Genomic DNA, 26,769 nt, shown 5'->3' with positions numbered 1-26,769 from the left:
CCCCCCCATCCCAGCAGGGCCGAGGCGGATCCTGCTGCAGTTCCCCTGGGGCCGAGGCAGCCCCGAGGCTTCTCCCAGGTCCCCGGGGCAGAGAATCATTTTCACGTCCGGCCCCAGCGCCCCCCCGGGGTCTCTCACTCACCAGGGGCTGCGGGCCGGGGCTGGGAGGGCAGCGCTCCCCCCGGCCAGGCACGGAGGGGTTAATGCCAGACCCCTCGCACAGACCCAGGAGCAGCAGCTGCTCAGCCCAGCCCGGCTCACACGGAGGTGGCAGCAGCTTTGTTCTCCCGCCCCCAGCGGGGCTCGCACGGAGCATGCACAGTTTCCCCTACTGAAACCCTCCCTTACCATTCTAGATAGGGCGGAAGCGGCCCCTGGGCATGCTGGGAGATGTAGTTCGGGTTGCGTTCCCGGCTCTGGGCATGCGCAGATCGGGGGAGGGGCGGAGTGTGATCAGCTGCTGGGTGAGCACTGCGCTGCTGATGTTCCATTGGGACCTGGGATCTCGGGTGGAGCAGGAGGGTCTGTGCCGAGACCTCCATTAACCCCCCCTACCCCGTACCTGGCCCGGAACCTGCTCCCGGTGGAGCCACCCTGGGCTCTGACCGCCTCGCTGCAGAGCTGCAGCCTCCAGGTACCGGAGCGAGCCCGGGGGCCGGGGCCGGGCGGTGACTCTGCCCCATTGTCCGGGGGGACCCGGCATCTCACAGCACCGGGATCTGCTCCCTGGGGCCGCGACCGCGGGGGGTTCGGAGCTGCTGTCCCCGCAGGAGCCCAGCACCCCCCAGGCCCGGCCAGGCTCTGCACTGGGGCCCCGTGGGGGGTCTCGGGGGAGGGGACCATCCGCACTGGGGTCTTTGCATGGGGCCGGGGCATATGGAAAGTGTCTGTGCAGCCAGGACGTGGCTGGGGGAAGAGAAGAGCCAGTGACCCCCGAGGAGCGGGGAGAGAAAAGGGAGCGGGGCTGAGATCCACTGAGATTTACCAGTGCCCTTTCCCGTAGGGACCCCCCCATCCTCTCCTGTCCTGCCCCCTTTCTCTCTAGAGAGCAACAAGCAACATCCAGGGTGACCCCCTCTCCCTTCTCTCAAATCCCTGAGAAGTTCCCTGTTCTCCTCCCCTGATTGTGCCCCATTTTCTTTCCACTTTGCCAATGTCCAGTTCAAATCTCAGCTTTGGGGTGTTTCTCCCCATTTTTACTTCCGGTGATTTGTCCTTGTTTAGGTAGGAAATCTTCCCCTTAGTTATTTCTGAACTGAGTAAAGGGTTAATGGGTAGAGGCTGGGGGAGCCCTGAGACAAGGATACGCCTGGGCTGGGCTGGGGGTGGGGGGCACTCTCTGTTAGCAACAGGGCATGGAAATGCCCAGGAAGAGAAGGGAGGAGCAAGTGTCCCCCATGGAGATAGCCCAGCCCCAGGTTTCCCTGTCCCAGCTACTTCCCCTCCTCCACCCTAACCAACCCAGAGCCCTTCCCCCCCAACTGCTGATCACATTCCCAGACCCCACAGCCATCCCCTCCCCAGAGCCAGCGATCTTCTGACTCCAGCCCCACTCCTTTCCCTTGTGAAAGCCACATCACCCAGGGCTCCCTGCCAGCCATGTGAATGTGAAGTAAGAAAAATTCATCCCATTCTGATGTTGCTTCAATATCACTGTGAAAGCCCCTCAAATTTCCCCTCTTTTCTCTTGAGTGGTTGAATGGTGACATAAAATCTCCCCACATGTTAATACTTATCCCTTATATTGGCAAGTATTTACTTTATGCCCCATTTTCTCCTCAGTTCTGAAATACTGATATCAAATTCTCGAAAATCTTCCCTCTTTTCTCTCCAGGTGTCTGACTGAGATCAGGGCTCTTATCGTACTGAGCATGGCCCTGTTCTGCCAGGCACTGAAGAGACCCCAGGTGAGATCAGACCCCACTGTTGTGCCAGGTAAAACTGAGACCTGGACCGAGATCACAGCTGCTTTTGTGCCAAGCAGCGCACGACTGCGACCCAAAGTGCTGTGTCCATTGTGCTGGGCCCTTCAGAGATCTCGACTGAGATCTGTGTCCCCGTTGGGTCTGGCATTGCGATGACCCCGACCCAGATCACGTTGCACCACTGTACTGGGCACTGCACAGACCCTAACAGAGATCCTGCCTCCACATTTTGCCAGTTGCTGCAAAGGCCCTAAACAAAATCAGGGATCCTGTAATGCCGGGAGTTGCAGAGACCTAACTGAGATCAGGCCCCCTGTTGGTCAGGGCCCCCATTGTGACAGATGTTGAACAGACACCAGGGTTATCTCTACTCTGTCATTAAAACCCAGCTGGCCCATGCCAGTTGGCTCAGGCAAAGGGGCTGTTTAATTGCAGTGTAGATGTCTGGGCTCAGGCTGGAGCCAGGCTGCAGGACCCTGCGAGGTGGGAGGGTGCCAGACCTTGGGCTGCAGCCTCAGCTGGAACATCAACACCACAATTAAACAGCTCTGCAGCCTGAGCCGTGTGAGCCCAAGTCAGCAGGCATGAGCCAGCAACCGGTGTCTGACTGCAGCGTAGACATACCCACAGCGACAGAGAGGCCTTGCCACAGAAAGCTCAAAGGTTAAATAGGCAAATGGTGGGAGGCGACTCCCCATTTTACAGATGGGGAAACTGAAGACTCAGGGAGCTGAAGTAATTTGCTCAAGTTTGCATGGAGAATTTGGGCCAAAACTGGGAACTGAATCCAGATTGTTTGACTTCTTGCCTCTCCCCTTAACCCCAAGCCCAGCGTGTGTGTGTGTACAGCGTTGTTTTGGTCTGTGTTTGCCTTGCATTGGCTTCCAAGGGAGGCTGTGGAATTTCCTTCATTGGAGGTTTTTAAGACCAGGTCCATAGATACACCAATCTGGGAATGTCTGGAGATACTTGGTTCTGTCTGAGCACAGGGGGCTGGAGTAGACGACCTCTCAAGATCCCTTCCAGGCCTACATTGAAATAATTCTCTTTTGTGCTGTGTCCTGTTCTATGCTGACCTGTTTTACATGGTGCCATTTGGAACTGTGATTGCACCATGTTGTGTTGCATAGTTTTATGGTGCATTGTTTTGCTTCAGTGTGTTTGGTGCCTGTGTTGTGTTGGTTTGAGTTGAGTTCTTTTTCATTGTGTAATTTTGGCCTAGGGTGTGTTACTTAACATTGTGTTGTTTTCTTTTCCTTTGTATTGTTGTTTTATGCTGTGGTTTTTGTTGTTGTTTTTTCTGAATTGCCTGACGTTATGTTGTGGTGGGTTGTATTCTGTATGTTGAGTGTTATACATATACATTGCATAGCATCATAGAAATGTAGAGGATCTCTAGATGTCATCCAGTCCAGCTCTGTCTGCCGAGGCAGGACCAAGTATATGTAGATTATCTCCGACAGAGGTTTATGCTACCTGCTCTTAAAAACTTCCAGGGAAAGAGACTCCACAGCCCCCCTTGTAAGACTATTCTAGAGCTGAACTACCTTAGCTCTGGTGACACCCACACAGATTTTAGTGGTGTGCAGCTCTGGAGAGAGAGGAGACCCCATTGGTGGGCAGCTGGGTAAATAGACTAAAGTTGGGATGAGAAACATGGACATGTCCAAGGTTATCCAGGCTGTCCATGACAGACCTAGAAATAGATCCCAGTTCTAGTGCCACCGTACTGTGGTTTCAGGCACTGAAGGTTTCTGCCACACTGGTGTTTTAGGCAGTGGTGCAAACCCTTAGTATAGACAGAATTTACACTAGTGCACTCTGATTGGCACTGGTGCACCATGTCCCTGTTTGAGGGCTTGCAGGAGGGGGGGAAAGGAGGAGGGGAGACGGGACAGTAACCTCACAGAGGCCTGGGGCTGGCTGAACAGTGCAGCTGGTAAGGGAGGGGCAGCAGTGAGTGCTGGAGGTCTGAGCCAGGAGCACAGCCCCACAGTACTGGACACTGACTTCTCCTGACCCAGGACACACACCCCAGCTGTGTGCCGGGACTGCAGCTGAGCTGCCTTGCCAAGACAGCCTGTGCATCCATGGACAAACCACCAACCTAATACAATGGGGTCTGGGGACCTTTCCAAGCTGCACATGACGGGGCTCTGGCATTACTGGGGTCTGCTCCTGGCTCCGTCACTGACCTACTTGGTGGCCTCGGGGAAGTCACAGCCTCGCTCTGTTTTCCTCCTACCCATTATCTATTTAGATTGTGATCTCTTTGGGGAAGGACTGTCCCTCTGTCTGTGCAGTGCCCATCGCAATGGCGGTGCTGATCTCAGTCAGGGTCTCTGCCGTGCGCAGCATGATGGGGCCCTGATCTCCATCAGTGTCTGTGCTACACAAGGCACAGTTTATAGACTCACAGAGTTTAAAGCCAGATGGTAGAGGTGTATTTCAGATGAGGTCTCATCAGTGCCTTGTATAACGGTACTAACCCTTTCATGTGTCTGCTGGAAATACCTCGCCTGATGTATCCTAGGACTGCATTAACCTATTTCACGGCTGCATCACATTGGCAGCTCGTAATTATCTTGTAATCAACCAATACATATAGGTCTTTCTCCTCCTCTGTCACTTCCAATTGATAAATCCCCAGCTTATTGCAAAATTATGCACTTGGGGACTAACAACTAGAATTTGTGCACTATTAATTTTCATCACATTTCTATTACTCCAGCTTTCAAGGACATGCAGTTTTTCTTGTATGATTTTCTTGTCCTCCTTCATAATGGCAATCCCTCCCAGCTTTGTGTCACACTCCCACTTCATGTGCCAAGATCACTAATGAAGGTTTTGAGTAAGATTGGTCTCAAGACTGATCTGAGGAACTCCACCAGTAACCTCCCTCCAGCCTGACAACTCACGTTCAATATGACCCTCTTGTAGACTCCCTTTTAACCAATTCTTTATTGACCTTTCGGTTCTCATATTAATCCTCATCTTCTCCAGTTTAACGAATAATTTCCCATGTGGAACTGTATCAAAAACCTTACTGACATCCAGATCAGGTTTCTCTGGCACAAGCTACCTTTTGTAACACCATGTTTTCATTCTTTATAGTGCTGAAGGCTGGAAGGAACTGTTAGCAGTGGGCTGAGAATGGCCATGTGGAGGTGGGGGAGGGGATGGCAGACAGTGAGGAGGCAGGAGGATGCGGCTTTGAAGGTGTATCTGGGATTGTGTTTCGTAGGAGTCCATGTCTCTGCTCCCTGTGGCTGTGGTGCCTTCCGTACCAAAGCAGCAAGTCAGCAGAGCAGACGCACACACCATAGCTCTGCCTGGAACACGCAGCATTCGCTGCCAGACAGGCTGGGTGATTTTTCTGGGGCCCAGCTTGATATGCCTGGCTGGGGTGGATTCACTTGGACGAGGGTCTGGGGCTCTGATAGTTTGCGATGTTTCTTTTTGCATAGTCAATTCTTTCCATTTATTGTTTTCCCCCGCCTATGCCCGATGTCACTCTCATCTTAACTTGCTTTGGTTATTTCACTTCCAGCTTTTAAATGGGATCTAAGAATTGCAAAGCTGAATGAAAGATAAACAAACAGAACCATTTGAATGTTGGCCCATAGCTGGTAGAACGATACCTCGTGAAGGTCTGCTGTAATTCCCTGGTTCCCTATAGCATTTTCTAGTGGAGCAGATAAAGCAAAGTCTAAGAGCCAGAGCAAAAAGGCTCCTCAGGTGTTTGCTCTCTAAGGAACATGTCACCTTCCAGAGCTTGCAGTCTTTCAGGAGTGGTGCGCTGGGTTGTATTTAGGAACCTTAAAATAAAAGGAGAAGACGGCTGGTTCACAATATCCAGTGGAATCTTGCAAACAATTATACAAATGGACCCTACTGCTTTTAAAACAACATGATATTAATACTGATTCAAAACTGAGATTAAAATTAAGATAAACGCATGAGAAATAAACTGACACCTACTTACCATTTCTTAATGCCTAAAATTTTAACACTCTCTCACACCATCTTTTTTTAAAAGCGATGCACAGCACAGTCAAGTTAATTCATGAAAGCACACCAATTCTTGACTGCTTTGTGTTTCATGAGCATCTGATTAAGCACCTAATTAAAACTGTACCATTGTAAGTGGAAATGCATCAACTCAACTTAGCTCCAAGGTGTTTAGATATGAATGAAAAGTTTCTAAATGAAATACATGGCAGGATAGTCAATGGGAAAATACACAGGAGTGCCTCTACCCAGTCCTGTTGACTTTTTCTCCCAACTCCCCCCCCCCCCCCCCCGCATGAGTTCTGGCCTCTTGGTCAATTCCACTCCCAATCCCACGTCAGCTGTGTCCTCTCCCAGCCTAACTCGTTTCTACTACAGTTCTTCATCCCCCTCATCCAGGCAGGGGGTTGGTGCTGCAGCACCCAAGGCACCTGCATTAATCACTGTCCCACATACTGGGGCTATTTAAATTTCAGGGAATGATTTATCAGAGTTGCTCACTCTGGGAGGTGGGAGAGAAGGGAGGCTGAGAGGGGGTTTGCTTTGCACTCTCATGTTTAACCCTGGTAGCCTCCATATTACCTCATTCTCCACCCTCCCCCATGTGTCTCTGCTCATGTGTCAGAGTGTCACCTTCTGATCATATGCCACTGGCCTCCCCAGAGCTCCTAGACAGGAGCTACATCACAATAGGGTTACGATAGAGTAAAATACATCACAGGGACGGTGTAATTATCCTCAGCAAGCATTACAGTCTAGAATGCGAAACAATTAAAGTACTTCATTACTTAAAAGTAGGCTTGAAAGGACTGGGTTTTTATTAACAAATTGCAGTAATTATCCTCACATCTCTTGTCAACTGTCTGAAATGGGCCATCTTGATTATCACTACAAAAGTTTTTTTCCCTGCTGATAAGAGCTCATCTTAATTAATTAGCCTCTTAGAGTTGGTATGACAAATTCCACCTTTTCTTGTTCTGTATGTGAATATATCTTCTTACTATATGTTCCATTCTATGCATCTGATGAAGTGGGCTGTAGTCCACAAAAGCTTATGCTCAAATAAATTTTTTAGTCTCTAAGGTGCCTCAAGTATTCACTTGTACACACACAGATGGAAAAAATATTTATATAGGTATAATACAGAAATGCTTCTGGAGAAAGTCGAGTTTGATTTAAGAATATTTACACTGTATAGTTTGCATGTGACATTGACAATTGTGTTTGAACAGTTATAAAGATTTGGCTTCTCAAATCTCAATATTGGCTGTAATTAAATAATTGTTGTCTGACGATCCCCATAACTTCCCACAGCTCTGAACATTGAAATTCTAAACATTAAAAAAGAGATTTAAAATAACTATTGATATCATCAATTGAAATTAAAAAGAAGAAATAGACAAAATTATTTGTGCCAAACCCACTTAACAGCAATCACAATACACTGGGGGATGAGAAATTCACAGCTAAGGCACTCAACCTTAATATTTCCATGTAAGTCCCATGGCAGATGGCTCTGGCGGCATCAAGTGGGTCCATTATGGCAGGGGAAGGTTGGGATAGTGTTTGAGATCAGGGTGAGGATGGGGAGTGGCTCCATGTCCACGAATGGAATTCACCTCTCCACTCCTCTGCAGAGCCCAGAAACTAGGGATTTATCCAGTGAAGTGAATTTCACTCTGGGTGACTTTGAGACAATCACTGAAAGATCCTTGTGCCTTCAGTTCTACACTGGCCACAAGAGTTTACTAGTTCTCCCTCCCCAGACTGCCAGGGGCAGCCAGGGAAATTAGTGGGTTATGGGAATTAGAAGATGAAAATACATTAAAAATGATGTGTGTTTATTCTTGTCCATAATCTCCACCCCTCTCTTAGCACATTAATCTTTCAGTCATTATGCGTCTTGACCAGTTATGAACTTTCTGTAGACACCTCACAGGATCATCCTCCAAGAGATGTTTGGTGTGGTGGGTTTGTCAGGTCTCAGGTGAGAACTGCTGGCAAAGACCAAGTGACCCTTTGCCAAGGGATCTCTGTGTCACTGGCTGATCCCCATAGGCCAGGGAGAGGACGACTTTCTGCCAATGGCCTTCAGGATGGGTGCTGAGTTCACTGCAGTGCCCCATTTCCCTTGTCGGTGTGCTGTCTGGGATGCTGCCCCATTTCCTGCTCCCCAGGCCACCCTATAGCTACTTCATTTGCTAGGCTGCTGGCAGCCCCTAGGGAGAGGCCATCCAGCCTGTCAAACTGAGGCCCAGTGGTTTGGCACCAGGTCTTCTGGGGTGCACGTCTGTGAATCCCATTGCCCCTGCCCCGGGGTGCTACAGGGGCCTGTCCTTCTAGTGTGTCAGGGCTCCACCCTCTGCGTGAGGCCTGTGGCACTTTCTTCCTCTCGGGGCACCAGGCAAAACAGCAAAAGAGCTGACTCGGCAAACAAGGGTAAATAAAGGAATGGGAAAAAAAAGAAACTGTGGAGGGGGGAGGGGAGGGAAATGTGGACAGGTCCCTTCAGGATATGGGCCTCTCTTACGTCTGGGGGCCCTGGAAGTGTCTCAATCCCCTTCAGAGTTTACTGGGTCTCCAGCACAAGTTTCAACCTGTTCCCCCTTTAAGCTCCAGGGATCCCCACCCTTCCTCAGTGAAGGCCAGAGCCCCGAATGCTGCTAGCCCTCATGTTGGGGCTGGAGATGCTCCACAGACTGTTCCCTTCCCAGGGTGGCTCCCCTCTGAGTAGTGTAGGCCTTTCCTGTTAACTCCTGCTCCAGTCCTGGCATAGTTTGCAGGTGTGCAGGGGCTGAGCCAGTCCAGACTAAAGCAGCAGTTTAACCCCTTCTGTTCCAGTGTGGGGTTTATATAGCCCTCCACAGGCTCCCAGACCCAGGGAATGGCCCCCTATCAACCCTATGGCTGATGTGATGGAGTGACCCACTGGCAGCATTGCCCTTGAGGGTGCTGTTCCCACTCCCTCCCCTCCCCTTTTACTGCCACCACAATGCCTGTCACCTTCACTTCCCAAAGGGTGACCCCCAGAAGGTGTCTTTTGTTATCCCTCTCCCTACCCCCCTAGGAGCCATTGTGCACCCCCTATCACTCACCTCCACCCGGAGACAAGATGGGTCATGGGGAACGGCTGATGCTTTGCCGGAGATCCATCATCACTGAAGGAGTGGCAGCCTTGACCCTCCTTGAAGGTTGCCAGGATGCTGATGTGCACTGGAGGAGAACTGGAGCTTGATTGAGTCCATGAACCATTTGGCCCACACTGTGTTACTGTAAAGCCTGCTCTGCATTGCTGTAAATTGCTGCTCGTGGCCTTGTGCCCGTAAGTCTCTGTAATGCTGTCTCCAGTGACTCGAGAGCACGAGCACCAGCCTCAGGCAGACTGGTAAGAAGCAGGGAACAAACCCCAAATTGTGTGTGAGGTCTGTATGGAGATTTCACCAACCAAGTATCCAGTGTAAAAGCTTCAGGCTCTGTAACAACATTAACATGGAATCACAGACAGCCCTGTGGGTGATCCATATATCTCACCATGCAGATGAGCTCACCTTTGTGACAAATGGTCCCTTACAGCCCCAACATGCTATAAAAACTCCACTGCCCATGTGGGCCACAGTCACTTGTTTTCTGCATATAAAAGCCAGGGCCGACATTAGGGGGCAGCAAGCAGGGCAACTACCTGTGGCCCCCACAAAGTTACATTGCTGAGGCTTTGACTTTAGCCCCGGGTGATGGGGCTAAAGGCCCTGGACTGCAGTCCCATGCGCTGGGACTTCAGCTTTCTGCCCTGGGCCTCAGCGAGTCTGCTGGTCTTGCTTGGCAGCCCCCCTGAAACCTGCTCATGGCCCCCCAGTGGGCCCCAGACCCCTGGTTGAGAACCACTGCCTTACCCCACGAATCACAGCAATGTTCAAGTTACTGCCAGTCCCAAAGGACCAGTCACTTCCTTAGGTCAATTGAATCTTAGATCTTCCAACAAAGACAACACTTGTAGCCAGTCCTGTCATAACCTGTATTAAGATTTATTTAAAAGGAAACGAGAGTTATTTATAAAGTTAAAGCAGGTAATCCTATAGATGCAGATGAGTTGCAGTCTTAAACTTCAAAGGTAATAGAAGCTTCTATAATAAGCAAGCTCTACATATTCTTTAGGACTAACCCTGGCTAAGCAGCTGGGGATCTCTTCCTTATGCCTAGAAACTTTGCCCCCCAGAGTCCAAGCAGCATACAGATAATCAGTTCCTTCGGTATGGGGTTGTTCATCCCCTTCCTGCCATGTGCTCTGAGCTGCAAACTCAGCTAATGGGAGGTCAAGAGCACAACAACAGTCTTATGTCTTCTTTAACGTCCCATAATAGTCTATCTGATGTTGATGGACCTTTTCTGCCAGGCAGAGTGTAATGCATTCTGTTGCCAATCAGCCCTTCGCATAGGTAAAGTCTCTCTCCTGTCTCATGATTTACAGAGCCACAGAGGCTCACAATGCAACTAGTCAGATGTTAACCCAGGCAGCAACTCACAAGCATTCAATAAAGTCTAAACACTAAACACATTCTTATGTTCACAGTCTCTATGAGGAGTATCTACTCATTTGGACTCACTGGGGAACTACAGAAAGAAACAAGATGTGCTGAGGCAAGAAGGCCCAGTCTCAGAGCCCCCTGGGTCACGCTTCCCAAAAAGCTAAAACTGGGCCCAGCCGATGAAAGGGGCACTCCCAGGAGAGACTGTATAAAGGCTGGCACATCAAATAACTTAGTTAACCTGAGAGAGCTGCCTTGGGGATAATGACAGGGAGAATCCCCCGAGTGACTCCTTTGAGTCTGCTTGTCTCTGGCCTTTGGTTCATAGAATCACAGAACTGGAAGGGACCTTGAGAGGTAGCTAGTCCAGTCCCCTGCCCTCAAGGCAGGACGAAGTATTATCTAGACCAGGAGTGGCCAAACTGAGCCTGAGAAGGAGCCAGAATTTACCAATGTACATTGCGAAAAAAATCACAGTAATACGTCAGCAGCCCCCCATCCGCTCCCACCCATGGGAAGCCAGAGTAATCAGCACCTCCCCCTCCCTCCTCTCACCTCCTGATCAGCTGTTCATGCTATGCAAGACAGAGGGCTGGGGGAAGGAAGGAGGGAACTGCAGGCTCAGGAAAAGGGGTGGGAAAGGGTGGAGTGGGGACAGGGCCTGTAGCTGAGTAGTGAACACACCCAGCACATTGGAAAGTTGGTGCCTGTAGCTCCAACCTCAGAGTTGGTACGTATACAAGGAGCCACATACTCAATTCTAAAGTTCCACATGTTGGCCACCCCGATCTAGACCATCCCTGAGAGGTGTTTGTCAAGCCTGCTCTTAAAAGTCCCCAATGATGGAAATTCCATACCCTCCCTAGTCAATTTATTCCAGTGCTTAACCACTCTGACAGTTAGAGAGTTTTTCCTAATGTCCAACCTAAACCTTCCTTTCTGCAATTTAAGCCCATTGCTTTTTGTCCTGTCTGCAGAGGTTAAGAAGAACAATGTTTCTCCCTCCTCCTTGAAACAAACTTTTATGTACTTGAAAGCTGATCATATCTTTTCCAGACTAAAAAACCCACTTTTTTCAATCTTCCCTCACAGGTCATGTTTTCTAGACCTTTAATCATTTTTATTGCTCTTCTCTGGACTTTCTCCAATTTTTCCACATCTTTCCTGAAATGTGGAGTCCAGAACTGGATACATTACTCCAGTTGAGACTTAATCAGTGTGGAGTAGAGCGGAAGAATTACTTCTCGTGTCTTGCTTACAATACTGCTGCTAATACATCTCAGAATTATACTTGCTTTTTTTGCAACAGTGTAACACTGTTGACTCATATTTAGCTTGTGGTCCACCGTGACTCCCAGATCTGTTTCTCCAGTACTGTTTCCTGGGTCGTCATTTCCTTTCTTGTATGTGTGCAACTGATTGTTCATTCCTAAGTGGAGTACTTTGGATTTGTCCTTATTGAATTTCATCCTATGTACTTCAGACTATTTATCCAGATGATTTTTAATTTTAATTCTGTCCTCCAAAGTACTTGCAACCCATCCCAGTTTGGCATCGTCAACAAACTTTATAAGTGTAACAGAGAGACTCTGCTACTGGGAGGGTTTCACCATGTCTCAGAGGGTTACACCCTGGTGGGAGGGGGCTAGGCCTGTGCTGGAATAAGGTCACTGTGCTTCACAGTGTGGCAGAACCTAGAATGTCCATTATCAGGGAAATATGCTGGGGGGAATCGACATGTGGAAGGGACAGAAACCCTGTCTGAATTCTCTCACATTGCCCTTCTCGCCCTGGCAGGCTACAGAATATTGTCCACTTTTCACTCCAAATCATCCCATCCTCCCAGGGGGAAGGAAATGGTTGCAATGGAGCTGGCTCAGGTAAGGGAGAGGAGAAGTAAATGCATAGGATGGTGGGAGCTGCTAGAGGTGGTAGGAGGCAGGAACTATCTAGGGTGCGGAATGGGGGGGAAAAGATGTGACAAACCTGCTGAGACTTGTGTACTCTAGGGTGTGATGGGTTGTCACTCTGGGGTGCAGTCTGGGGGGCTTCTGGGAACTGCTGTGCCCTCTAACCCTCAAGCTGGGCTGGCCCTTCTCACACTGCTTTGCTGGAGATTCAGCCAGCCTCTCCAGGTCCTGTTATCAGCCAACACGACGGCAGCTGGCACCATGTATCCAGCTAAGCTCCCTGAGTGCTTTACCTAAGCCACTCAAGGACAGATAGAAGACAAAAGCCAATTTCCCAGAGATAAGTGGTAGCAAACAGATCAAAGCAGATTACTTAACAAATAACCAAAACCTCAAACTAAACCTAATGTACTATCTGGATAGAAGTTTAATTAGCAATTTCTCACCCTGACTGATGATAGAAGCAGTCCACCAAGTTTCCATACACAAGCTAGAAATCCCTTTACCCTGGGACCAGCACTTCCCCCAGTTCAGTCTTTGTTCCTGAGGTGTTTCCATGAGTTTTCTTGTGTGCGGAGTGAGGGCAAGAGATGGTCACACAGACCCCTGATGTAGCTTTTCGTATGGTAGGAACCCTTTGTTCCAAACTCAGTTCCCAGTCTAGTTTGTTGAAAAATACAGGTACCAAAATGGAGTTTAGTGTCATGTGGTCTGGTCACATGTCCTAGCATGCCCTGCTGCCTCATAGTATCCATGACTGATAGGCTGCCTGAAACATTCACAGGAAGGCTAAGCTCTTCTACGGTCCATTATCTTTGTTGATGAGCCATGAACACTGTCTGGCTTCTTTGTTGTACCTGAAAGGCTCGTTGTGAGTGTTACCCAGAGTAAGCACTTGAAATACAGATACATAGTCAATATCCATAACTTCAGATACGAACATGATACATGCACACAAATAGGACAGTCATATTCAGCCAATCATAACTTTTCCAATGACACTGAACATGACTCGTCTTGCACAAAATGCATCTTAATTTTGTCCTAATCATTTGATAATCATACCACCATGCTGAATGTGGGGTGTAGTGTCAGGGCCTACTTTCAGGGCACAGGAGCTGGGAATGTAACTTCCCCTCTTTGTGGAACAGGAAATAACTGTCCAGCCAGGGCTGGGAAAACTTCTCAGACATCCAGTGCTGGAACCTGAACCTACTGACACTTCATTAGTTACCACCAACCCCAATCTTTGTGGCAACTGCAAACTTTATCAGTGATGATTTTATATTCTCTTCCAGGTCATTGATAAGAATGTTAAATAGCACAGGGCCAAGAATCAATCCTTGTGGGAACTCCCTAGGAAGAAATATACTCAAGCATGGTTTTCAATCTATTTAATGTATGCTGTGTTTATTTTGTATCTTTCTAGTTTTCTAGTCAAAATATTGTGCTGAACCAAGTCATATGCCTTACAGAAGTATTGGTATATTACATCAATACTTTTAGTTTCAACCAAACTTTTTATCTCATCCAATAAGGATATCCAGTTAGTTTGATTGGCTCTGTTATCTCTGAACCTGTGTTAATTGGTACTAATAATATTACTCTCCCTTAATTCTTTATTAATTAAATCCATATTCACTGATCCATTATCTTGCCCAGTATCAATGTCAGACTGACACTCTTGTATTAGCTGGATTATCTCTTTTACACCTTTTAAATATTGGCACAGCATTAGCTTTATTCCAGTCTTCTGGAATTTCCCCATTGTTCCAAGTCCTAATTAAAATCAATATTAACAGTCCTCCACACTCCTCCACCAGGTCTTTCAAAACTCTTGGATACAAGTTATCTGGACCTGCTTCTTTAAACATGTCTAACTGTAACAGCTGCTGTTTAACATCCTAGTGAGTTATTGTTGGCATGGAAAGACTCTCGTCATCAACATCATATGATATGAGTTACATCATCTGTTTTTCTCCAAATCCAGGAGAGAAATATTTATTGAACACTTTTACCTCTTTTGCATTATTTTGATAATTCTGCCATTTCCATCTAGTAATTTACCACTACCGTTGTTAGGATTAATTTTGTACTTAATATATTTTTTAAAAACTTCCTTCTTATTTTCATTATTGTTCATTGATTTCTGATAGCTTCCCTTACCAATTTTCTACAATTCTGACTTTCTAACTTATATTCTTTACTGTTGACTTCCCCTTTCTTCCATATATTTTATTTGGAGAGTGTTGGGATTCCTACCAGGGAGCCACCATCAGGGTCCAGTGACAGCCCCATCTCCTATATCAAGTCCTGGCAAGTAGGTATGTGATAAATGTGAAGACCCTACCTCCATCTATCAGCTGGGAGACACAATGATTCTCTCTTTCTGCCCTCTGATGCCTCCTGGCTGTTCTAAGCAAGGTGGGATGGGGATCTGTTAACATGTGCCTCCCAGAGCTTCCATTTACCTGCCACTGCTGTTCCGTGAATAGTAGGGTTGTGAGTGGGGCAGCAGGTACTGAGTGTTGGACCCTTTCTCTTTCAGGGGCCGGTGACCTTCGAGGAGGTGGCTGTGTATTTCACCAGGGAAGAGTGGGCTCTGCTGGATCCCACTCAGAGAGCCCTCTACAGAGATGTCATGCAGGAGAACTATGAGATGGTGGTCTTGCTGGGTAAGGAGTTCTGTCCCCTGGGTTATTAGAAGCTGTGGGGTCTCTAAAGAACCTGAGTAGTAATAACTTTGTATATTTATTCAGCATACATGTTTTGACAAGTTTCCTTGCCCCCCTTTTTTTGCCTTATCTCCCACCCACTAGTATCATTTTTGGACATGTGACTTTTTGGTGCCATCAGTCATTTTAAAATTGCATTTAATGTATCCATATTGGCTACATCAATAACTACATTAATAACTGTAGCTTTCATTCCTTTTCCTCCTTTTAAGAGGAAAATATGCTACCTGTAGCATTCTAAATTGAGTAAATAAACGTATGACTCATGCATGGCTTGTATGACAGTTAGATGAGCTCCTCTTTTTATAGGAGAGCGTATAATGTTTCCATTCAGGACCCCACCGATGAAGGGAGACCGGAGATATGGGAGGGGAGGAGAAGGGGGAGAGTAGATAATTCGGGGGTGCCCAGATATGGGGAGGGTGTGTGCAGGGTTAGAGCTAAGAAGCAGCAGGGAGGGAGGAGGTAGTGAGAGATGAAGAGGGAACACAAGAAGCTCCCAGGGTGCCAGGAGGTGGTGCTGGCTGAGAGTAATGGGAAGAAGTGGAGAGGAGTGTGGAGGAAGGGCACTAAGGAAGTCGCTCAGTCTCAGGTGTTGAAGCTACATGGCCTTTCCTTGTGGAAGAGTGGCACACTCAAGGGGCACCTCCCAAGGACTGTTTAAAAGCCAGGGCATTGCACCAATCCTATGGATCCATGACAGTGTACCAGAGGCTAAGCCTTCTGGGGAAAAGCTATAAAACAACAAAAGAATCTAAATGTGTATTTATCATCAGTCCTCATGGGAATCCTTGATCAGTTCCAAAGTGTATTAAAGCCTTCCTCTAAGGCTTACCTCTTGCTTATCAGGCCATGCCAGTTTTGTTAGAGGGCTTTCCCTTCACCCTCCCGCTTCCCTGGTTCTTGTCACGCAGACAACAAGAGCAAAAGACCAGAAGTCTGAAGCGCAGAGAATGCGATGTTTATTGGGTCTATTTCCAAGCAAGCATATTCCACTACCCTAATTAACTTACACCTAGAAAAATTAATTATGCAGCAGACAGAAACAGTTAGAGAACCAGACTGATTAACAAGGTAGAAGTGGTGGCCATAAAGATAAAACAATACAGAAATGAGGGTTTCAGAACCACAACCACTGATAAGTGATTTCTTGCCAGACAGGCTGCTATCAAACTAAGTTTTCTTTAACCATCTTAATATCTTTTTCTTTATCTGGTGGTGATGGGCACTGTTTAGACAGGATTGTCTTTCTAACAGCCCAGTAGCACCTTACGTCAGTGTGACTGGTTTGGGATGTGAAGATGTGACCCTTTGCTTCTCAGCTTATGACTGCCCCTGCTACTTAGCCAAAGGCCTTAACCTGAGAACAAGGCCTCAGACGATCCTAGTGAGAGAAGGCCCATACACAGGCGGACCGAGATTTTGATGTTTAGCTAGTTACAGGGGTATAAAGATAAAGTAATAAAAATAAACCTAAGTTCTTTAAGTATAGACTTTACAGGCAGGCCTGAATATCTCTATTCTAACAGTGGATTCTACTCCTTCCCCCATTCTGTGTCTGTCTTGTCTATTTAGATTGCAAATTCTTCATGGCATAGGCCATCTACTATTCTTTGTGCTTTGCCTGGCAAAATGGGGACTTACTGTTAGTTGGCTCTTAGACACTAAGGTAATGAATATGATTTATTATAATAATAATTTTCCTGCCACTTTGAGCCAAGGAAGATGGCCTTGGGATGCATAGCCTTATTTGGGGTGTGTTAGTAATCTTGATTTGATTTACCAACTTAATTTAATTTGTTTTGTAATTAATTTTAATAATACTACTACTTAATCATTTATATTAATTAATGTGGGTGTAGGCTCACCAATTTGTTTGAGCAGAAGATAAAAGTTCGTGTTTTGAATCAGGTTCCACAGAATTTATAAAGGCACCTTCAAGGGTATGACAGGAAGCTCACACTGAGACAGATATAGTCATAAAGATTTTTTATTTAAATCAATGAAACAGTAAGTAAATTGTAAACCAGTTAGAATTACAGAGTTACAGTTGTATTACTGTTATCCAAGAGATACATATGATAATACAATATTATGTGCTGCAAACTTTGGTTAATATTCACACCCTGTTTTGATAAACTGGTGTTGACCTCCCTTCTGGCGGTTCCAGTTTCACACCTCTTGCAGAGGAAACTAATGCGAAGAGCTGTCAAAGCTACTTTAGAATTTACTTTTTAATTCAACTCAATTATCTAATACACAAACTAAAATAAAGTTTAGAGAGACCAAGCTTAACCGAGTCCCTTTTGAACTTAAAGTTTGAAAAGAAAGTGAGTGCGGCCTGGTTAATAGCTGTCATAGATGAATAGCATGAATACGTAGTTGAAGATGGTGAAATGTAGTGAAGAAGGAGGAGATCGAGGTGGGGGTGGGGTACCATAGTGAGGTAGGTTACCTCTTTCTATAGAAATAAATGCTGGAAATCCTTCCTCTTATGCCCAAATTTCACTCTTCCCCCATAGAAATGTTAGGGTACACTTACCCCATAGGCTAATGAAGGACACAAATCCACACCATGTAGAGGCCAAGCATAGGAGTTTATTACACACAGCGCTGGCGAAGTGTCACCTGGCTTATTAAGCTCAGAGACACTGTCAATCAATTGATTACAATAAAATATATAGATTTTTCATGGGCGGAGGAAAGTGACGGGGTAGGCAGTTTTACACCCCGGGATAGGTTTTGCAGCAAAACAAGATAGCACATTAGCCAATGGTTAAAAGGTTATATAATGTCTCCACTCATGATTTTAAGTTAGCAAGTTAACATTTAATTAATACTTTGATAAAATGTTATTAGTATAAAATATATATGTTGAATTCTGATTTGGGGTCCATAGGAATGGAGCAACTCCTTTGATTGTCCACCAGGTACATTCCTAGGGGTTAAAGCAAAGAAACAGTGAAAGTATATGACAATAAAGATTGTCCCCTTTATGTCTTAAGGCAGGCACTGGTCCCTGGGAAGGGAGGTGGAAGGATACCATATCTTATACTGACATGTGCCAACTTTCCATAAACTCAGGGTTGGATTTGTGGGAAGAATGTTCCCTACAGAAGAGACTGACACAATAGGAACAAGGATTCTTTGTTCAATTTGCAACTCTGAATAAGACACAATTATTTAGTTGTTAGCTCCAACACCTGGCAATTTGCTGACCAGGCCTATTTTAGCAAAACAAGATTATTTGTCTACCCCAGCTTTCTCTTAACTAATCACTATTTGCTAGGCCTCTGGTCTCTTGACCAGACTCTGGACTTTCAGCTTGAGAAAGAGCTGGCACAATCCATATACCAGGTTGTTATATAAAATGCACATGGATTTTAACCCTTCAGTCCCTCCTCTTGACCCTAGAGTTTCCTAACCCACCAGGTCAAATATACCAATTTTAATATACCCAGCCTACTGCTGAGTTGCCGATAAAGCACCAGTACCATTAAGAATGTAAGGATAGACACTCCCCACATAATTTGACAAAATAGCATTTAGATCCATCCCCAGGGGACTTTGTTACCTGAGATGGCATTGCCCATAATTATCGCTTTAACCTCCACTGCCTGGTTCATTGCCTTCGAGAACTTCACATCGGCCTGGTCCACGGTTTCCCCATCTGAGTGTACCTCAGACAGCCTTCCCCAGTATGCCTCTGGGCCTCGGTCACCAACTCCTCAATCTTCGCCTGCAGGGCCTGTAGACCCTCTTCTAAATACTTACTGCCGTAGTGCCATTCCAAATCCCATGTTAGGTTACCCATCATTGGCGGAGTATGGTGGAGCCGCGTCCCATCAGCAGTTAGGGCTGACTTTTGAGGGACCGTTATGCACACAGATGGATGTCTCAAGGGGCGGTGCTTTCCATTTAGCTCAATGGAGTGATTCTGGGCAGTCACACACCAGTAGGTACCGGTCATCTGGACCAGCTCCGTGTGCACCAGTTTCTCAGTAATGGCCACTTCGAACCTAGACAGATTTGTTAGAACATTATATGGGCATGCACACAGAATTTCCTGCACCAAACCTTTCTGCAAGGGTATCTAGTAATCCCCTCTTCTGTCTAGTTAAGCACTCACCAATTTGGTTTGTTAGGCTAGTAATGTTTTTACTCATTTGAGGCCTGACCTTTGCACACTGTTTGTTTACTTTCTCTAAAGGAATACACACCTCAACCTTGTAAGTGTGGAATACCACCCAAGTGAGGACCAGTAGGACTGGTCCTATCATTATTAATCCTGGTTTTGGAACAGGGATTTGTTTAGGGCATGACACATAGTCGGGTGGTTCCACTCTGTCTTTGATAACCCGGTTAATTGTTACCAGCCATGAACATTTTAACTTGGGCCATCGTTTAATAAATGTATGCCATGCCTTTGGGGTTACCTCCATCCATGCTTTAGGTGGTAAGCCCCATCCTGATTCAGCAGGCCCAACCTCAACTGGTACCATGTCAGTATAATCGGCATATAATTTTTCATGAGTATTTGAGGGGTTTTTTTTCACAAAATCCGACACAAATTCCAGTATCGAGGTCTGTGTTTTTCCTCCCAGGCCATCGTGGCAATATGCCATGTAACTATGTTTAAATGAGGGATAGCCCAAGATTTTGTAGTCCCCCTCACACATGGCACACTACTTGCGTTCTTCATTATGCACCACAGGGACGGCAGGAGCCACAGCAGAAGCCTCCCCATGGTCATTCTGGTTGTCCTGGTCACCCTTCAGTCCTTTCTCTTTCACCTCTTATTGTTTACCTGTGGAGTATTGACAGATTCTGATTTAAACGATTTTAACTGATTTTGGTGATGCCAAAATGTTTTCAATTTCCCTCAATCTTTGCATATCTATTAGTAGTCAGAAGGACCCTTGTAGGGCCTTGCCATCTTGGCTTTAAAATTTCTTTAACCTTTGGGTAAATGTGACACATTACCATATCCCCAACTTTAAACACAGGTTTGTCCAGACTGTTGTTATGATCCAGCTGGGTTTGGTTTTTCTTTACTTGGTTTTATAAATCCTTCAACTCTCTGTCCAATGCCTTGATGTAGTTCTGGAGCCTGTCTGCAAAAAGCCCCAACCCCCAAGCAGGGAGGATCACAGGGCTAGGCATTCTCATTGCTCTTCCTGTTGTTAGTTCGAAGGGTGTCAGTTGAGTCAGCCTATTTGGGCTGCCCCTGATTTGATACAACACAGCAGGAAGCATACGAGCCCATCCTTCTCCTGTATCCAGTACTGTGTTTGTTTTTATTGTTCTGTTCATTCTTTTCACCATTCCCAAGCTTTCAGGGTGGTGTGGTATATGGAATCTTTGCTTTATTTCTAGTGCCTTACATGTCTCCTACATTACTTGCTCTGTAAAGTGAGTTTCTTGGTCAGTCTATTGACAGTGGCAAACCCCATCTGGGTATTATTTCTTCTGCTAGGATTCGAGCTACTGTTGTAGCAGTATAGTTCTTGGTTGGGAATGCCTCTACCCAATGGATAAAAGTATCAATAATTACCAAAATGTAAGTGTACTCTCTGCTTTGTGGCAAGGGTCCAGTAAAATCAATTTGCAAATTTTGCCATGGTCCCTCTGGTTGTGGTTGGTGATTTTGAGGCACGTTTTCCCACATTCACTTGTGCACATGTCACACATCTTTTGAGAAATTGTAAAGCATCTTTTTTTATAGCTGGCCACACCAGTATTCCAGGGCAGCCCTCATTTGTCTCCACCCCTGATGAGCTGGGGAGTGGATGGCATGGATCAGTTAAGCCCATATGCACTCCGGGGCTACCTGCTCCTCCTCCCTGGCCCATACCAAAGGTGATTTTTATACACACAGCCTTGTTCTTCCAATTTACTTGTCTGTTCTGGGCTTATGGTTGCATACAGATTTTTTTAAATTTCACTTCCTTTTCTGACACTCTAGCTGCACAAACCTTAATAGGACTTGCTTGTGCAATTTCTTTGGCATGTTTATCTGCCCAATAATTTCCTTTTTGTTCCTCACTTGAGATCTTATTGTGTGCTTTTATCTTTACTACTGTTAGTTCTGATGGTAGTTTGGCAGCTTGTGTTAGTCTTTGAACTGCTTTCATATCATTAATTGGCTTGCCAGTTGTTGTAATAAAACCCCTGTGTGACCACACATTCATGTAGTCATGCACTACTCCAAATGCATATCTGCTGTCTGTGTATACAGTGAGCTTCTTGCCTTCCCCCACTCTCAAAGCTTCTGTGAGGGCTGTTAGCTCCGCTTCTTGGGCTGACTTTGATCCTTCCATCTGACCTGATGCTATCACTGTCCCATTACTGAGTACCACTGCCCATTCGGTGTGTGGCACTTCATTTTCATACTTGCTTGATCCATCTACATACACAACTATATCTGGATTCCCTAATGGCTCTTCTTTAATTCTTTTCAACACTTCCTCTTCTCTATCTATAAGACATTTGTGTACATCTCTCTCTATGTTCAGACATTCGGCTACATTTATTCCCTTGTCTTTTACTATGGAGAAGTTAGGGTTTTGCAAGCACAATGTTGATTCCCACTGCCTTCTGCTGGCATCTGTTACAGATCTTAGTTGCCCAGTGTTGAGGAGATCAGTAAGCGTATGGCGCGTGTATGGAGCACTAATTTCCCTGTGAGAGTGTATGATTCACAAGCTTTCACAGCCCACATAGCACAATCTAGAGCTGCTACGCACTCCGGTAATCCCTGGGGGTCTTGTGGTAGATAGGTATATGCTACCGGACACTCTGTCTCCCTGAAGCTGGGTTAGCATAGCTGAGTAGTGGGTCCCACTGTGGCTGTAGTAAAGGTGGAACGGCTTTCCCATATCGGGTAAGCCCAGGCTGGGGGCGGAGGCTAAAGCCTGTTTTATTTTTATAAATGCCTCTTCTTGTTCTGTGCCTCATATTACTAACTCATTTGCAGGCTTTCCCCCTCTAGTGAGGGTTGAATTGGTTCCACCATTTCTGAGTACTCCAGTATGTAGGTTCTACAAAAATTAAGGAGTCCCAGGCCCTTCCGGACTTCCTTAACTGTCCGTGATTTTTTTAACTCTAAAATCGCCTGCTTTCTGTCTACTGTGAGTGCCTTTTCTCCCTGTGATATATTATGTCCTAGGTATAAAACTTGCTGCTGTTGCAATTGAGTTTTCTTTGGGCTTAATTTAAATCCTGCCTCACGAAGATACATGAACAGTCTGTTTAGGGTTTTTAAATGGTCCTTTCCATTTGAACTGGCAATTAGCAAATCATTTACATACTGCAGTATCACAGTATCCCCTTCCAAAGGCACTCCTGCTATTACTTCTGCCATTGCCCTGTGGAAGATGGAGGGAGAATTATGGAACTCCTGAGGTACTCGTGGCCAAGTGTACTGCTGGTCTCCTACTGTAAATGCAATTTTTCCTGACTCTCTTTTGCAAGGGGAATACTCCAAAATCCATTAGCTACATCCAGGACTGAAAATACTGAGTGCCCTGGTGTTAGCAAATTCAGAATAGTGGCAGGGCTTGCCACAATAGGATGTGCCTTTGGAGTCACCCAGTTAAGGTGGGTATAGTTTATAGTTAACCTCCAGGTCTCGTCTGGCTTCCTGATGGGCCAAATTGGGGAATTAGTTGTGGAGGTGGTTTTTCTAATTACCCCTCTAGATTCCAAATTAGTGACTATATCTTTAACTGCCTCTATGGCTTCTGGTTTAATTGGCTCCTGCCTGTGGGCTTTGTGAGTTGGTCCTTCTACAGATATAGGCTTTATGTTTACTAGCCCACACTCTTGTTTATCTGTTGCCCACACTTCAGGGTGAAGGGAGCACAGAGTTTCTACTGGACTCCCTCCCCCTCCCCCCCGGTATTATCATCTTACTACTGGCAATTATGGCTATATTTTGAGATGATCTTTCCTGTTTGGACCCTTCAGCCCATTCAATGCAGCTAGCTCTGGGGTTGATTACTCCGCCGAGCTCCTTTTACAATTACTGCATGTTTTGATTTTATTGTTATTTTTACAGTCACATGCCAGATGTCCAGGCCTATTGCAGGTGAAGCACGTAGTGGTTCTGACTGCATGAACCACTGCCATTTCCTTGGAGGGTGTGGTTGCTGCTATCTTCCTATGGAGGCCATGTATTTCAATCAGGCCATCCAGCTTGTTCCAAAACTTCAGTATTTTTGTTACCATACTTGAGTTCGGGTAAATAAGACAGTAGTGCCTGTTTTTCCTGGGAGTGAAGGGACGGTAGATTTCAGTTGTTTCTGCTCTAAGTCCCCTTACTGGTTCACCCTCCACATTAATATTTCTGAACCTCCTTAGCTGTATTTTGATTGGAGCCATACGCTGTACTTGCTCCCCTGGGGCAATTAGTCCTTGTGGTGCTCCTTTATCTCTGTGGGTGCTTAAATTTGGCCTGTCATGCGAAGAAATGTATGAAGGAGATTATGATTCCTTCCCCTTGCTTTGTGCTGCTGAATTTTCCCACAGATAGTTAATCGGTGGAGCAGTTGGCTGGCAAATGCCAGGAGTGTGCTCTCCTCCTCTCAGTCTGGAGGTGTGTCCCAGGCATGGTGATTCTTTTTCTCTGGGATTTTTTCCAATTTCCAGACAGTTACATATTTTAGAGCCTGGTTTTGAGATCTTAAAGTTGCAGTTTCTTTCTCCTTTATGTTAAGAATATCCAATAAAACTGTTACTGCTTTGTCTGTTTTGTCACTTATCTGATGATTCCACCAAGTAACCAGATCTGTCTCTGGTCTGGCTGCAGAGTAGTTTGCTTTTTTAGCTGCTGCCTGGCGAGTTTTGGCATGTTTATATTCCAATTACTCTCGAGAACTAATTATTGCCTCTCCTTTTTGACGCCATGGATATTTTGTCACCCCGGCTGCTGACCTTGAAGGGAAATTGCGTCTTCCCCCCTAAATGCTTGTCAGCCTATTGTGAGGAGTTACTTTTCCCCCTTTTTATGCTATGGTCTCAACTCTCCACAGCCTTGAATTTTATGAGGACGTCTCCCCACCTTTTTAATACCTCGTGTGTCTTCAGTTACACACCTGTGCCGGACTTATTGGTTGGAGACTTTGTGCTATTCGAAAGCATGTATGTCACATGCCTGGGTGGGTGGGGGGGCACTCCCCTAGGACTTGCAATGTTACGTGCAATGAGGAAATGGACCACCAGTTTGTACTGCCTACTGCTTGCATACCCAGCCAATCCTGGGCTTAACTCATGGCCAGTCGCTTGCTGATGGGTTATCCAAGTCCTCCGTAACACACCTCTTAGTTGTTTAAACAGTACATGACCCTCTTGCATAAGTCTTCCCTCCCAAGTGGTACCCTTATTCAACCCCTTTGCTTGGACTACACATGTCTAAGATCCTTCACACAAATTAAAAAAGGAAACAAGATGTGTCTGAAAGGGGATGAGAGACTTCTATCCCTGGCCTAATGAGGTGATAAAGTAAACATACTCACCTCTTTTTGGATTTCAGTCTCAGATCCTCAATCATCTCACAAACTTGTATCCCAGATGAGCCCACAAACTGAAGGACATAAATCCACACCATGTAGAGGCCAAGAATAGGAGTTTATTACACACAGCGCTGGCAGAGTGTCACCTGGCTTATTAGGCTCAGAGACACTGTCAATCAATTGATTACAATAAAATATATAGATTTTTCATGGGCGGAGTAAAGTGACGGGGTAGGCAGTTTTACACCCCGGGATAGGTTTTGCAGCAAAACAAGATAGCATATTAGCCAATGGTTAAAAGGTTACATAATGTTTCCACCCATGGTTTTAAGTTAGGAAGTTAACATTTAATTAATACTTTGATAAAATGTTATTAGTATAAAATATATATGTTGAATTCTGATTTGGGGTCCATAGGAATGGAGCAACTCCTTTGATTGTCCACCAGGTACATTCCTAGGGGTTAAAGCAAAGAAACAGTGAAAGTATATGACAATAAAGATTGTCCCCTTTATGTCTTAAGGCAGGCACTGGTCCCTGGGAAGGGAGGTGGAAGGATGCCATATCTTATACTGACATGTGCCAACTTTCCATAAACTCAGGGTTGGATTTGTGGGAAGAATGTTCCCTACAGAAGAGACTGACACAATAGGAACAAGGATTCTTTGTTCAATTTGCAACTCTGAATAAGACACAATTATTTAGTTGTTAGCTCTAACACCTGGCAATTTGCTGACCAGGCTTATTTTAGCAAAACAGGATTATTTGTCTACCCTAGCTTTCTCTTAACTAATCACTGTTTGCTAGGCCTCTGGTCTCTTGACCAAACTCTGGACTTTGGGTCTGAGAAAGAGCTGGCACAATCCATATACCAGGTTGTTATATAAAATGCACGTGGATTTTAACCCTTCAGCTAATGTGTATGTGCATATGGATGACAGGTATCTGCGCACTTGTGGTGTACTTGTTAAGTCTGTGGGTACAACTTCGAAAAATCCCCTATGCCATTCTTCATTGTCTATTGGTCTAGGTAAAGGGTCTTAGAACTAAGTGTAGGCGCTTTTTTGGGGTATAGGAAAAAGAAGTTAAAAAGGTCATCTTTGCTTTTCTGGGTAAAAGGGCACAAGATATAGATATGTTAACTTTGCTTTAGCTTAAAATGCAGGTTTTTGGCCTGTAGGTTTCTTGCATTACAGCCGAACTTACTTTTAATATGAATTAATAAACCTAGCACAATACAGTACTTATACGAAAAGATTAATCCTGAGGGCTACAGATGTTATGGCTTCAAAATGAGATGGGGTTAAAACCATGGAATATTCTTTGTGACATGTATCCCACAAATTTCAGTGACCTCCCTTGTTTTCTTTGCCTGCAGTAGGGTTTCCAGTTTCCAAACCTGATGTGATCTCACAGCTGGAACGAGAGGAAGAGGCATGGGTCCTGGACCCCCAGGGCTCTGAGAAAGAAGTGCTCCCAAGAGCTGCCTTCACAGGTGAGGAATTGGTTAAACAACTCAACAACTGTTTCGGAATGCAGGAAACATTTGATATGCCCTACAAAGACCCGTGAGCTCTTCAAGTTCAGGATTGTTCCCTACAGATGTGGAATCATTATGGCAGATGTCACTCATGGCTTCCCTCCTATTCTAACTGACAACTGTCAGCAGGTTCCTCCCCGATGTCGCTTTCCCCTGAGAGTTATGGTGCAATGAGGACCCAGAACTGATCCCTTCCTCTCTTCTCTGTGGAAGGATTTGGGGAAAATCAGCTCCTGATAAGTTTGATCTCTCCCACATATATTTTGGTTTGTTCATCCCTTTTTCCATTCCTTTATCTGAGATTTCCTTTCTTTCTGGTGCAGAGAATGACCCATGTCTGGATTCTCTCTGTCTCCCATCTGATGATGGGATGGTGAGTGAGAACGAGGAGGAGAAACCCCAGCAGGAAGATGCTGTGCAAGTAGAACCACATTGGATGTTATCAGGAAGATTCAAAGGGAATGTTTCCAGGAGTTGTGCACTCCAAGAAAACACATAATCCTGTGAGGCTCAGCAGAGGCCAGAGGAAAACTACAGTAGCCACTCAGACCTTATTCCGCGCGACAGAATCAACTTGGAAGAGAGACACTACACCTGCCATGAGTGTGGGAAA

The 26,769-nt window shown here is 45.8% G+C and overlaps 2 protein-coding genes across 13 annotated transcripts in view; both read left to right on the top strand.

Annotated features, from left to right (window-relative positions):
* Nucleotides 1-26,769, top strand: part of LOC127046628 (zinc finger protein 501-like) — a 271,994-nt gene that overhangs the window by 241,344 nt on the left and 3,881 nt on the right. The window lies entirely within an intron of this gene.
* LOC127047020 (zinc finger protein 707-like) lies at nt 442-26,743 on the top strand. Of its 5 annotated transcripts, none has more exons than XM_050944822.1 (6): nt 442-464; nt 1,835-1,935; nt 12,257-12,339; nt 14,918-15,044; nt 25,995-26,111; nt 26,480-26,743. In XM_050944822.1, the coding sequence occupies exons 2-6, from the start codon at nt 1,872-1,874 to the stop codon at nt 26,653-26,655; spliced, it is 567 nt and encodes a 188-aa protein (XP_050800779.1). In that variant the 5' UTR covers nt 442-464; nt 1,835-1,871; the 3' UTR covers nt 26,656-26,743. The 5 variants fall into 5 exon arrangements, with proteins under 5 accessions (XP_050800779.1, XP_050800801.1, XP_050800770.1 ...); XM_050944844.1 differs by lacking the exon at nt 442-464 and adding an exon at nt 471-634 and having other exon boundaries at nt 1,835-1,907; XM_050944813.1 differs by lacking the exon at nt 442-464 and adding an exon at nt 471-634.

Source organism: Gopherus flavomarginatus, chromosome 1, assembly GCF_025201925.1.
Source record: "Gopherus flavomarginatus isolate rGopFla2 chromosome 1, rGopFla2.mat.asm, whole genome shotgun sequence".
NCBI lineage: Eukaryota > Metazoa > Chordata > Testudines > Testudinidae > Gopherus > Gopherus flavomarginatus.
Note: the sequence above shows the minus strand (reverse complement) of the source record. Positions and strands in the feature narration are given on the sequence as shown.

Excerpts from the sequence above, each read along its gene's own strand:
- LOC127047020 (XM_050944822.1), top strand. The coding sequence starts at position 1,872 with ATGGCCCTGTTCTGCCAGGCACTGAAGAGACCCCAGGTGAGATCAGAC. Across the intron at positions 1,936-12,256 it reads AGACCCCACTGTTGTGCCAG|GCTACAGAATATTGTCCACT; the intron begins GTAAAACTGAGA and ends TCGCCCTGGCAG. Across the intron at positions 15,045-25,994 it reads TGAGATGGTGGTCTTGCTGG|TAGGGTTTCCAGTTTCCAAA; the intron begins GTAAGGAGTTCT and ends CTTTGCCTGCAG.